Source organism: Miniopterus natalensis, chromosome 1, assembly GCF_054644295.1.
Source record: "Miniopterus natalensis isolate mMinNat1 chromosome 1, mMinNat1.hap1, whole genome shotgun sequence".
NCBI classification, from domain to species: domain Eukaryota; kingdom Metazoa; phylum Chordata; class Mammalia; order Chiroptera; family Miniopteridae; genus Miniopterus; species Miniopterus natalensis.
Window position 1 is genome coordinate 39,418,082 of NC_142081.1, and position 14,563 is coordinate 39,432,644.

Below are 14,563 nucleotides of genomic sequence, written 5' to 3' on the forward strand. Positions count from 1 at the left end.
ACTACTCACTTGTAGACTGTGCCTCCGTTGCCATGACCAAGAGTGTCTCGATACCGTATGTCTTGTTCATTCATCTCCACAAGAAAGAAAGAAAAACAAAAAGAGTGTCATGCTGTGGATGGAAATGTCAAGGAAAAGCAACTCTGGGCCATAAACAACAAGCAGTCTGGGTCATTTCAAGTTCAGCTGCAAGAACGAGAAGATCAATACAACATTTGCTGTCCAATTTATAAAAGACGATACCAAGGGACAAAGTGATGGAAAGTTTAATGACAATTTGTTTGCCTGGGTCATTTCATTAAAGTTTGATAAAAGGTGTCAAAATGGAATGATATAACATAGCTCAAAAGGGTCAGGTCAGAGATACCGATAAGAACACAGTCTCCAGTACTCCATATAACCAATGCCAAATAGCGCTGCACATAACCAAAGTCAAACTTAGGAAGACAACACACACACACACACACACACACAGAGTGATCTAATTCACGATCTGTAAATAAATCAGTCCCTGAAAACTCCTCAGGTGACCCTATAATTAACATTAAACAAACTGAGTAATGTTAATGATTTTCCTAGAGTAGATATAGCTTTTCTTTGGAAATGATAAATTAGTATACAGCAATAACTGGGTAGAAATCATATTATGCTGATGGAAAAGTCCAAATCCATGCACTTAAAATGCACACATAGTCAAATATTACAATGCATAAAGGAAAGCTATATAAGCATGTGATTCTTATAAACTAAAGTCATTTCCACAATTTAATATATAAAACGGCATACACATTTTCCAAGGTTCTGTAAAACTGTTATACCACTGATACTACTCTCATTTGTATCACAAATAGTAGTAAATTATTTTAGCACCCACAAAATAATGTTGTAGAGTTTTAAAGAACTCCCTAAATAATTATTTATCAAATTACTTTAAGACTAGTCAGGTTATATTTGGTGCATTCAGCAATTTTCTACACACTGGTCCAGTTGCTTAAAAATTAACTGCCAACTTTGTTCACTAAGTGGCTTCAATAAAGGTGTTATTTTCCATATAGCTAAAGCTTGGGAAAAGCCATACTAAGCCCTGAAAAAAAAATCAATTTCCAGGGAATTGAACTGACTTGCATGGGCAGAAAATGGATGGAGTTTTTAATTCAATATCACCTGGAAAAAAAATAGTTTGCTTTCAGACTATTATAGTAAAGCTTTAACTATTTTGCTGTACTCTAAACTCCCACCAATTGAGTAAAGCAAGGCTTCATTTATCAAGGGAAATATTTTTCTTCTATACATTTCTGAGGCTGAAGCTTCGGAGAGCTGTAATAATTAGGAGTACAGTGCAGGTAACAGAAACAGCTAGCTTCCTTTTCAAGCCATTTTGCCAACCCCTAAAAGAATACTGACAGATTAACATGTGAAGGCCAATTCTGCACCCAATTTAATTGTAGTACGACCTGATTGATGCAATTTGCAATTAGCTAATTACTATATTTAGGGTCAGTGGAGAAATGACAGACAAGTAAAAAAACTGGCAACTATTTCCCGATTTCAGAGAAATTCTGTTCTTCACCACCTGTCTGTTACTAATACAGAAAAAACCCCCACATACTTTAACCTTCATGTGGCATGAAGAAAAGAAAACCTCATTATTCTGGACCAAATGATAAATTTTAAGGCAGCATTAACAAAAGGAGCACATAAAGTAAGTTGAGATGCTAAACTAGCAGAGTTGCTATTGGGTTTACTTTGATGGATGGGTATAAAGGACACGTACATAAACAGCAGTATCTACTGGTGGGTACAAATAGGCTAATTCCTCTAATACATTTCTCTAGGTAGTCTAAACATGACTCTAACAACTTAATTTGTATCATTACCTTGCCTAACAAGCTGTACCCTCATCACGGTTTGAAGTAAATTTCTAGGAGAGAGATATTTCACTCAAGTCCACAAATTCTGAATAAGGGTATTCAAGCTGGAGCTATGGAGTACATGGGAGGCAAGCTCTGGAGGGGTGCAATCTGTGGTCATATCCCCTCCACCTCCATCACTCCATCAGGGCCTTCCTGGTAAAAGGACCAAGAGTTTAACCTCAGAAAAATACACATACCAAGACATATTGATATTATACATTCCAGTAATACACTGGGATAGACCTAGGACTTCGGAGGGGGTTTGATTCTGTGGTATTTTGTTGGAGGAAGTGAAGGCACAGGAGTAAATATGGCATATCTCTGAGCAGCTTCAATCATTATAATCCTGACATCATAGTCTTCTTACCTCTATTACCCACTAAATTGAAAAGAGAAGGGGAACAGCCACCCACCCAGCATTCCTGGCACTCCAACCTAAGCAGGAGTGGTAGGCATCCAAAACAGTCAGAAGATAGGGAATGTTCTATGTTGTGCGTGTGTGCATGTCTCTGTGTGTGTGCTACATAAGCAAATTCAAGGATAGAAATCTGGAATCTCTCAGATAATGAGGAAGATTGTAAATGTCGCATAAAGGTAAAAATGGTTTTGAACAAGTTCTAGAACAATGTCACTTAAAGAGACAGTATCCATTAAAAAATGGGTAAAGTGTTTCTATGATGTTTTAAAGTTTTATAGACCCTTGCCTGACCTATGAACTCATTAACAGATTGTTACATTTTACAATATCAGAGTTTTTTTTTTTTTTGCTTATTTGAATTTTCTAATTTTATATGGTATAAATATGATGTTAAAAAGTTTCACAAAGGAAAACTATTAGAGCTGACCTCATGAAATGATTACAAACAAAATTTTCAGAATTTCAAAGCTCTGACCAAAATGTATTACTTTAATTGACCTCAACTATGAAAAATCTTTAAAGGGATTAACAAACAGTAACATTTTTGCCGTTCTAGTTTAGATAAGCATATTAATCCAACTTTCAAAATGAAGCACAGGAAGAGTGCTCATTATGATATAAAAGTGGGATTTAAAAGCTACAGAGTACAACACTCAAATAATATGCTACTTAGGATCAGATATCATAACCACAGAATTTTACAGCATGTTAAGCACTTAGCCCAATTCATGCAGGTCATATAACTAGTCAATAACAAGTAGTCAAGGCTAGAACTCAGTCTTTCATATGCTCTGCTCAAGGCTCGATGATAGCAGTGGATATCATGTTTGAGTACGGAGGGTCAGCCTCGCCATCCATGGTCAGTGGTCCACAGGAAGGAAAACAATCAACTCAGGGGCACTCACAACTGAAAAGCAATTTCATTAGCTATGCTATTTGTTTTTAAGAAGAAAACTGTTTTTAAAATCCTATAGCTCTTTACATAGAAAAGAGGTGAAATAAAAATTTTATTCAATAAAGATCCCAAAATAAATTTAAAATATAACTCAGTTTCCTTGTTTTGACTAAAAAAAAAAAGCAAATAAAAGTCAGAGTAACAGATGTGAAGGTGGAGAAAGAAAAAGTCATGAGTTATGATTACGTGTTTTAAAATCCCATAGCTCTTTACATAGAAAAGAGGTGAAATAAAAATTTTATTCAATAAAGATCCCAAAATAAATTTAAAATATAACTCAGTTTCCTTATTTTCACTAAAAAAAAAAAAAAAAAAAAAAAGGCAAATAAAAGGCAGAATAACAGACGTGAAGGTGGAGAAAGAAAAAGCCATGAGTTATGATTACGTGTCAAGACGGCAAATGACCTGGGAGAAGTGACTGGCACTGGGCCCTGCTCCTGCTGAAAGAGAGGCAGGTGCTGTGAAAGAAATGTGGATATGACGACCAGGGCAGAAGGCTGTGTTTGTGTGGGTAGAGGAGGGTGTCGTGCAGTCTGGACTTACATACACAGTCTCATTTATGTTTCGGTCTTCATATGGGATCTAAGATGAACCATAAGAATCTAAGGGTTTTATAAACTGGTAAGAATTAGATTTTAAAGCTAATTTTAAAGTTTTTCTAAAGGCATTTGAAGTTCTTAAAATACCAGCCAAACATGCATAAGGATCAGAATTAGCTCTAGATCTGTGACTTGTCAGTACATTTATACTTGCTTTATTAGGAATAAGAAAATACTGTCACAAAATATCCTACAAAAATCTAAAAAATAAAAAGAGGAAAAATAACTTTAGAAATGCAAAGGTCAAAGTTACACATACCTGGAGAAACTGTGTACTTTTTAAATCCTTTAAATTGACCTACTGGGCCATTTTTAATCAGTTTCAAATCAAGGGCCAATGTTAAACAGATGATAGCACACTAAAACTGAAGTGGGAAAAGCACATCCAGAAAACACATAATTGGTACTGATTTACAGTTCTAAATAAAGCATGCCAAAAACACCTTCAGGAATCCTCTATTTAAGCAATAACAGAAAAATGGTGTCTCTATTCCAACGACTAAATGTTAAACTTTTTAAAAAGTGCTTGATTTAATATAATATTAATGAAATTAATGGGAAAAATGAAATGGAACTCAATTATGGATCAGTAAAGAATATCCTTTGTTTATTGTCTGTGTTAAGAAGAATCAGTACCTATCGCTTATAAATCATTAAAATAAAAATGCTCAATTAATCCTTATTTTATATGTAAAGGTCTGACAGAAACTAGTCCTATCACTAGACCTCTGCTTCACAAATCGAAGCAATAATGGTTTCAGAAAGCAGTCACACTCTATGAGCAGACAATTGGAGAGATTTAGTAAATCCCACTTTATAGAGCAGAGACTAATCGGAAAATACAAGCCAGTCAAATGTTTCTTATGAACTGTTGACACTATATCAATGCTGAATCAATTGGTGGCATTTACTCTGAGTGACAGAAAAGAAATAAATATTTATATCACATAACCTATATCAATGAACCCAGGCAGAAAGCTATTTCTAACCTGTCAATATTTGATTATCTTGAAGAATCATGTCCCTTTCTTTTAATGATTAATATGAATTCCTTATTAAATCTAAGTGGAGGCTAGTGGAAAGGCAAATCATTATTAATGCTTGAGAGCATAAAACACTAAAAAAACTATGCTCAAGTGTTAAAGTATCGTTAAATGTGACTTACATCTTCCATATCAAGTGGTGTCAGTGTTCAGCCCAGAAATTTATTGATGCCCACAACTGTGCACATTACCTCGCTGCAATGCAATCTCACTCACTCTTTAGTTACCCTACAGCACCAAGGAACTGAGGAATTAGTAGAAGAAAGGGGTATTTTTTAAGATTTCCAATAGTGGGGAAGGAGGGTTGTTTTGTTTGTTTTTGTGAATGAAAGTAAATATAAAGAAGACTAATTCTTAAGAGAAAGAAAATACCATACTGTTTAATGTGGGGTTATCACATTCCCAAGGGAAAGCAATAAATAATCTTTAAGCGTCAAAATTACTGCCATGGCAATCTTCCACTGAAGAGAACCTCATAACTGAGACCACTAAGATATTTATGATACTAGGTTTGTTGTCAAAACACTGGCAACATTTCTGAATGTTCATTTTTGCAGTGGAAATAAACTGTTTTTCATTTTTGAAAGGGGAATCTATGACAGGTTATTTTCCATTGCCTGGGTTGAACAAATGTAGTTAAAGCTTCTTAATTTACGTCAATTCTGAAATATATTTTCCAGTTGAAGAATACAAGCAACCTGTACATAAATTACAATTAGTAATAACATGTTGAAGATACATAAATATCCTAAGCTCAACATTTCTGCTTTTAGTCCAGTTTTGTTTCATATTGGTTCTGAACACACACAGGGCTCCAGAGGGACATGCTTATGAACCTCAATCTAAACAAACCTCTGACTGCTTAAAGTTAAAAACGTTAGATAAATACAATCTAAAATTCTGAGACCATAAAGATTGCACATACAACACCAGATTTGCCTTAGCTGTATATACAATGTGTAAGGACTAGAAATCACACATTCTGGATGACTATCAGATGTCAAAACCAGACCAACTTACTTTTTCTAACTGGATTCAAGGGATTGTGCGCTAAATAAGGAAGGCTTACAGGGCACCACCATATAGTTACCATTTTAAGGCACTCACATCTATTAGGTCACAAAGTTACAGGTGATATTAAAGGACAAGCGTGAGGACCCAGCTTTGTCTTCTTGACATGCTACACTACGAGTACTTGATTCATGAAATGCCAATGAGGCTTGGAGAGGTCAGCGTGTGAAGGCACTGAATAAGCATCTGAGATAATTAAGATTTCAGCCTTCGAAACATGGACGGGAAGTGAACAGCAGTTAAGAAAATCAATAAGAGTCTTTTATTTGCAGTGACACAGATGTCTCAGTCAATAGAGCCTAATAGGCAGGCTTAATCGCAATGGACAGGCGCCTGCCTCCAAGGCTATCAAAGGGCTTCCTCTATAACAAACATTAAAACACATTTATGTTGCTATTGAAGAATCGAGGACCCTGTAGGTAGCTTAATTTACCAGTGTATGTTTAAAAGCACTATACTGTTTTAGATGTGTCCATTTACTTGAATCAAAATTAGTGAGAAATAAGTGGCCTGTAGGCCTGTCTGTCCCTCCCTGGATGGGTTAGGTCATGCAGCTTTAAGATGGTCAGTGGACTAGGCAAACCAGGGATCCTAAAGCCTAGGAATTTTAAATGCTAAAGATCTGCTGTTATTCTCTTTCCCCGAAAAGCCAGTGTTAGTTTCAGGACAAAAGAACTGTGCTGTGGTGAGAAAGTAACAGTTTGGTTTATTTTTTCTCCCCAAAGATAATGAAAGAAGCAGTCACCTCAGGATACAGGGCCATTTCGACAACCCATGGGTTGACACACTTGTTCAGAACTGATTAACTTTTTTTAAACTGAGAAGGCAGCAGGGTGTGTGCATGGTACTTCAATCTGCTGGGAGTGAAACCCATTAGCACAGTTTGAAAAACGTGCTGCAAATTGTTCTGCCAATCAAATTAAGCCAAGTAATTCATTTATGACAAGAAGACATTCACGGATTCTTTATGTTTGTTAAGTTTATGGATATAAAAACTAGACAGTAGTAAGTTACTACTATCTGAAAATATTAATATGCAGTGACACTTACCTGACCATTGGCTAATATTTTTTTCAGTTCAGCAGAAGACTTCTTTAAGCTGAAAAGGGAAGACATAATTTTTACTGGCAAGATCATCGACACCTTTGAACACCAATGGAAATTCCAGAGTAAAACACAGATGTAGGGGCTGAACTCTGTACATCCTTCACCCTGTATAATGTTTTTTCAAAAGTAACTGGCCAAGTGGCAAAGCTATTATTAAAGAGACTGAAACCCCGTTAGTAATTTAAAGCAATAAAAAAGCCTAGCCTGGCCAGGCGTGGCTCAGCGGTTGAGTGTCGACCTAGGATCCAGGCAATCGGGGTTCGAATCCCCGTCAGGGCACATGCCTGGGTTGTGGGCTCGATCAATGACTCTCTCATCATTGATGTTTCTCTCTCTCTCTCGCCCTCTCCTTTCCTCTCTCTGAAACCAATAAAGATATATTAAAAAAATAAAAATAAAATAAAAAAGCTTACAGTCAAAATGGAGCTAGAATATTACAGACTGCTTCAGTGACTTTTTTTTGGCTTTTAGTTCTGCTGCCTTTGGGTAGCCTTTCAGTGGCTACTTTATGTGGACTCTTCATCTGCTAAATACAAAGTACTTAACAATGCACTCTTAGAGTGTGCATAACAAAGATTACAGAACTTCAAAAGATAAAATCCTTTAAATCCTGATCTTTTACTATAGTTAGAGTTACAATTCACTTCCTGGGAAGCAAATGTGTAGTCGAAATAAATCCTGGTACTCACTGGGACAGGTTATTATTTATTCTCTCTGAACCTCAACTTCCAAAGTAACTCTCCTCCCTGTGTCAGTCAGCTGTGTAGAGAGATGTCTTTCATCCCAGCACACCTCCCCCGAGACTGAAAGCCCCCTGAGAACACAGACCACATCCCACTCACCTATCTACATACTCCATTCTCTTCCCACCCTTGGCATGTGACTGGGCACCTGCTAAGTGTTCGATAAATAGTGATCAGTGTCCTGGTTGCTATTATATGTTGGTCTCCCTCACACACACACTCATTTGGTACCTCTAGTAAGTTATATTTGAGAAAATCTCAGACTTCAAGTTTGGCCACACATACTATTCCAAGTAATAATTATTCTTCCTAAATATTTCTGCTGCGGTCAAATGCAGACTATGAAGCCTTAGTCTCTACTTTCCCCAGATTTTATAAAACATGACCTCAACCGAAGGTTCTAAACTTTAATAATGTCCTCACAAGTCTAAGAATTCATGCACTAGAGTGGCAGTTACAAATTTTGTAGAATGGAACTAAAGCCAAAACATATACCAAAAAATAAACTGCCTAAAACCAGTCCAGTTAAAAACATAGTAATAGCAGCTACCACTTACTGAGTGATGATCACGCCAGGCCCTGTGCTCAATGCTGTTACTATACCCTTGTGCATGAGTTTAGGAAAACTGGCCTGTGGGGTATAGTTATGCCTAATTTATTTTAAAAAATTTAAAAAATTAAGGTACAGACCTTGCTCAAAGTTAGTCTACTTCTCTTAATACACACACACACACACACACACACACACACACACCCCTTTTCTCCCCTGAGAAACATTTAGATTCTTCTATTCCCACAGATGACTCCCAATTTAAGAGTTGCAATTATTGTAAAAACAGAAATAACCAAACAATGCCCAGGCAATGTTTCTCCACAGATATTCCATTTTATTATGCACCTTGAAATAACATTTTGATTCACTGCACTTACAAAATGCCTTTCATCCAAGAAACAAAGCGTGATTCCTTAACACAACTCCATCAATCTTCTAACATCAGAGGTAGATAGATGGAAAGTCTAATCATCCTAATTTTATAGAAAGAGAAAACTAAGATGTTTGGGGAAGACATTGCCTTGGCAGTGGGACTTGAATTCCATAGTTATGGCCCAGGAACACCATGTGGATTAGTAAGCTCAATTTAATAAAAAGCCATCTACCTAAGGCAAAGATCAATTCATGCTTTGAGAGTAACAGAGGAAAAAGCTGATTTCATTCATTATGCCAATATCTGGCTATCAGCTTTGTCTGGCAAAAACTTATATCTATGTATTCTGGCATTTCCTTTGTGCCATAGTTTACTCGATATTTTGTTTATCTGTATGGTCACAGTGACTTAAAAATCACTTTTAAAATCTTTTTAAATGTGATAACCTGGTTATGATACTTTAAGAGGGACACTGAGACATCCAAAGAAGAGTAAAAGGGTGAGAGGACTAGAAATAATGTCATATCAGAAAAGCCGAATTTAATCCAGAGGCAAGACTTAAAGGGAATCTAAGTTAGTTAATTAGTTAGCTAATTTGTTTGTTCATTCATTCATTCAAGCATTACTATCTCCTATGTCCCAAGCATCATGCCAGGATTTGGGAATTCCACAATAAGTATGTAACAGTCACTGTCCTCAAAGAGCACAGAATCTATGGGGGCAGAAGTGATTATAATACAATGTGTTAACTGCTACAGTAAGGCAAGCACAGGAGGATTATGGGAATTCACAGAAGGGGTGCCTGGTATAGACTGGGAAGTGCATAATAATCAGGGATGGTTTTTAGAAGAAGATAACAAACAGCTTTGTTTGTCAAAGACAAGCAAGGTTAGCCAGAATGAAGGTGGAGGAGGGGATTAAAAGAGAAGCAAGGCAGGAAAGAGGCAGCAGTAGATGTGAAAACCCCCAGTAGTGAGAAACGTGATCCATTAAGGCACCACACACTCATCAGCAAACCTGGAATATCAGGTAAGAAGGGGCCGAGTGGCAGGCAAGGGGGCTAGAATGGGCAGAGGACCCACATGTGAAAGGCCAGTGCTCACCTGCTGTGGCAGGTACACTTCACCCTAAAGACTGTGAGAAGCAGTAAAAGGGGGAATGATGGGCTCGGAACTCACATTAGCAAGATAATTCTGACTGCAGTGTGAAGGAAGAACTTCAGTGGGGCAAGACTGGAGGGAGGAAACTATTAGGAGGCTGTAGCAGTGATCTAGAGCCTGAACAACCTTTACAGCAACAAGGGGTGCTGGGAAATAGACAGACTCCAGTGATTCCGAAGGTAGGGACCTATGCGGCTAAGGGAACCCCAGGAGGCAGTGCAGGATGACTGGCAGGTCATTTGGGATAAGCAAATGGTAGATATGGGAGAATTTACCAAGATAGGAAATCTAGAAGTATGTTTAGAGGGAAGATGAGTGGAAGAGTAATCACCTGTAAGAGAGAACAGCCCTGTTCTGAGGGCTAAACCAAATCTTTGAGTGGGTAGTAAAGGGAGACAAATCTCAACTCACAAAAAAGAACATTCTAAGATTTAGTCACATGAAAACGGAAGGGGATGCCTTAGCCAATAAAGCACATTCCCGCCATAGAGATGTTCAGGAAGAGCCTGGATGATCACCTGGCAAAGAGAATTCAAGCACCTAAAGAGAGCAGGATCAGATTGGAGCTTCCCCTTCTCATTCTCCACACAGAGTCTTTTATAAACAGAGCTGGCCAAGGCACTCTCCTCCTGAAAGTCTTCTAATGGTCTGCCGATCCACTGAGGGGAAAATTCAAACACAAGGCCCGCATGATCTGGCTCCTGCCTACCAGCTCTTCTCCCCTCTCTCCATGCCTTCCAACTCAGCACCCCTCCCTGTACACCAGCCAAACATGATGAGCTCCTTTTCCAGCCCGGGCTTCATGTATGCGCTCCCCTCCCCCTGCAATGCCCTTCTCTGGCTCTTGATGTGGCTAGTCCTTCTCATCCTTCTGGAGATGGTCACTCTTTCCCAGTCTTCCCTGGGCACTTAGTCTAAATCTAAACATATTCCTGCCTCACGTGCTCTCTCTTCAAAACTTGCTTGTTTCTTTTATAACTAATTATAAAGTATAATTATTTGTATATTGGGATTTTTTTTGGTCTGTGTGCCAATAATATAGGAAGTTCCAAAGGACAAGGACCGCATTGTACTCCCTAGTGCGTAGTACAGCATCTAATAAATTGAAGACACTCAGTAAATACTGTTGATTAGTTATCAACTTGAGGCACAGAACAAGGCCAACCCAGGGTGACATATTAAAATCACCTGCAGGGCTTTTTCACATTGCATTCCTCCCATAACAGAAATCACTACTGGAGCAAACTACTATCACTATTTGGGAAGCTGTCACACCCTAAGGGAAGATGTTGCAACAAAAGGCTGAGAAACACTGGATCAGACAGTCTCTGTCCAACCTGAAGATTTTATAATACTCTGTGAATATAAATGATACTTTAAAAAAAACCAACCTAATTCACTCATGTTGTTAAAACGAAACCTGAGAGAGCTGAAAAGTTATCCCGTTTCTTCTGTCTTTCCATCTTTTTCAACTCTAGCCTCTTTTTATAACATAATAAAATTTGATCTAAAACACAAGAGTCCTAGTTTTTCCTCAAGGCTCATGGTCAGTCTGTCTGAAAATCTTTTCTGGAAGTAGTGGTACTAATTAAATGCCCTACCCTCTTTGAGTTGAGTGTAATAGGTGACTCTCAGTCCCCATGCCTCTACTCTGTTGGACCATGGCTCACATGCCCAATAAGAAAGAAGTTAGGAAGCATTGCCTGGCAGGGCCAAGCCCCTAAATGGGAAGTAAAACACCTAACCCGTCTTGAATCACAACACAGATGATTCACTGGTGAATAACCAGGCTGTATTTTAAGACAGAATGAGTTGTTTAAGAAGAAAACATACTTTAAGACTACTGTGTTCACAGCAGGAAAGCTGGTGGATAGATATACTGATACTACAATAAAGCAATCAAGGAAGTGACTTTTGGGGAGGTGACAGGAGAGTAAAGATACAGTCAGAGGGAGAGACTTTAAATTACCTACAGTAAAGTCCCCTGGCAAAAAAAACAAGACTTGAGGTTATGAGGGGAAGGAGGGGTATGAAAGGGAAAGTAGAAGCCTAAACTACATCTCAGGTGATAAAGGGCCGTGCAAATACTGGCTATAGTTCCAACCCAGAAAAACCTGGGCACAGAATGGAAGGGTTTTCTGGTTTGATGCTGGCCTGTCAGTCACCAATGTGAATACATACATACAGAGCAATCACCTTCTCAGGGTGATCTTCAAGTACAGGCATATCTCATTTTCTTGTGCTTTGTTTTACTTTGCAGATACTGTGTTTTTACAAAATGAAGGTTCGCAGCAACCCTGCGTAGAGCAAATCTATTGGCATCATTTTTTCTAACAGCACTTACTCACTTTGTGTGAGTCACATTTTAGTAATTCTTGCAATATTTCAAATTTTTTCATTATTAGTTTATTTTTTACGGTGATCTGTGATAAGTGATCTTTGATGTTACTATTATAATTGTTTTGGGGAGCTATGAGCTGTATCCATATGAGAGAGCAAGCTTAATAAATGTATGTGCTCTGACAGCTCTACTGACTGGCCGTTCTCCTGTGTGTGTCTCTCTCTTCTCTGGCCTCCCTATTCTCTGACACACAACAATATTGAAATTAGACCAATTAATAACCTTATAATGGCCTCTAAGTGTTCATGAGATAGCTGCAGAAGAGAAGTCAATGAAAACTTCAAAGCTTCAAAGGACAGGCTGACTCTCTTGTTAGGGGATAATGCAGCTGGTGAATTTAAGTTGAAGCCAGCACTCATTTACCATTCTGAAAAATCCTAGGACCCTTTAGAATTATGCTAAATCTACTCTGCAAGTGCTCCATAAATGAAACATCAAAGTCTGGATGATAGCATGTCTATTTACAACATGGTTTGCTGAATACTTTTTTAGTCTACTGTTGAGACCTACTATGCAAAAAAAAAAAGTCTTTCCCAATATTACTCCTCATTGACAATGTTCCTGGTTGCCCAAGAGCTCTGATAAAGATATGAAATGAGATTAATGTTGTATTTATGCCTGCTAACACAACATCCATTCTGCAGCCCATGGATTGGAGAAATTTTGACTTTCAACTCTTATTTAAGAAATACATTTTGTAAGGCTGTAGCTGCCACAGAGAATGATTCCTCTGATGGATCTGGGCAAAGTAAATTGAAAACCTTCTGGAAATAATTCACCATTCCAGATGCCATTAAGAACATTCATGATACACGGGAAGAGGTCAAAATATCAAGATTAACAGGAGTTTAGAAGAAGGTGAATCCAATCCTCATTGGTGACTTTTAGGAGTTCAAGACTTCAGTGGGGGAAGTAACTGCAGGTGTAGTGGAAATAGTACGAGAACTAGAATTTAAAGTGGAGCCTGCAGATGTGAGTGAATGCTGCAATCTCATGATGAAACTTTAACAAATGAGGAGTTGTTTCTTATGGATGAGCAAAGGAAGTGGTTTCTTGAGATGGAATCTACTCCTGGTAAAGATGATGTGAAGACTGTTGAAATGACAACAAAGATTTAGAATATTACATAATCTTAGTTGACAAAACAGCTAGCCGAGTTTGAGAGAATTAATTCCAATTTTTAAAGAAGTTCTACTCTGGGTAAAATGCTATCAAACAGCATCACATGCTATAGAGAAGTCATTCATGAGAGGAAGAGTCAATTGATGTGTGGAACATACTGATGAATCTCAGAGCAATAAAGTATTTTTTTTTTTTTAAATATCTTTACTGATTTCAGAGAGAGGAAAGGAAAGGGAGAGAGAGAGAGAGAGAAACATCAATGATGAGAGAGTCATTGATCAGCTAGCCTGCAACCTGGGCATGTGCCCTTACTGGGAATCGAACCCCGATCGCCTGGATCCTAGGTCGATGTTCAACTGCTGAGTCATGCCCGGCCAGGCGCAATAAAGTATTTTTAATTAAGGCATGTATATTTTTTAGCCATAATGCTACTGCACACTTAATAGACTACAGTATAGTGTAAACATGACTTTTATATGCACCAGGAAACCAAAAATTTGTGTGACTCACTTCATTGCAGTATTTCCTTTATTGTGGTGGCCTAGAATGGAACCCGCAATATCTCTGAGGTATGCATGTACAATAATATGTTTACTAGCTGAATAACTGAATGTATAACATAGATGACTTAGAATTTTATCAGCTTAAGAAGATCACTCCTTCTACTTGAGCACTGTGATACTCTGGAAGTTCTCAAACCTGTCAGAAAAACACTTTGAAAGGCTCAAGTCTCTAGTATCCATCATAGTGTGGGGCGTTAGCATGAACTGATGAAAATTATCTTCCTTCCAAAATAGCTTCAATCCCCTGTGCCACCAAAGATACAAAAATGAGCAACATGGCTGGTCAATTTAAATTTTACCACTTTACTCTTTCCTTGCCTTGTTCTGGTTAAGATGTTAATAGATAATGATACTGCTAAAAGATGGACAATCAAGAAAAAACAAAACATTAAACAATTTATAAGCCAGATCATCAGGCATGAAATAATCAAAGGCATTGATTTTCTGTATAATTTGGTAACTGAAGAAAAACCATTCCATAGACCAAAATTTACAGTTTAACAAGTTGAATTTCATCTTTCTCTATGAGGGTCTTTCTCTTC

The 14,563-nt window shown here is 37.8% G+C and overlaps 1 protein-coding gene across 2 annotated transcripts in view; it reads right to left on the minus strand.

The window, feature by feature from the left end:
* MAP2K5 (mitogen-activated protein kinase kinase 5) overlaps positions 1-14,563 on the minus strand; it is a 239,645-nt gene that overhangs the window by 184,497 nt on the left and 40,585 nt on the right. For both annotated transcript variants that reach the window (XM_016198069.2, XM_016198068.2), the window contains exons 7-8: positions 7,050-7,098; positions 10-74 (exon numbers count right to left, since the gene is read on the minus strand). In XM_016198069.2, coding sequence (XP_016053555.1) covers positions 10-74; positions 7,050-7,098 — 114 coding nt within the window. The remainder of the gene's footprint in view (positions 1-9; positions 75-7,049; positions 7,099-14,563) is intronic.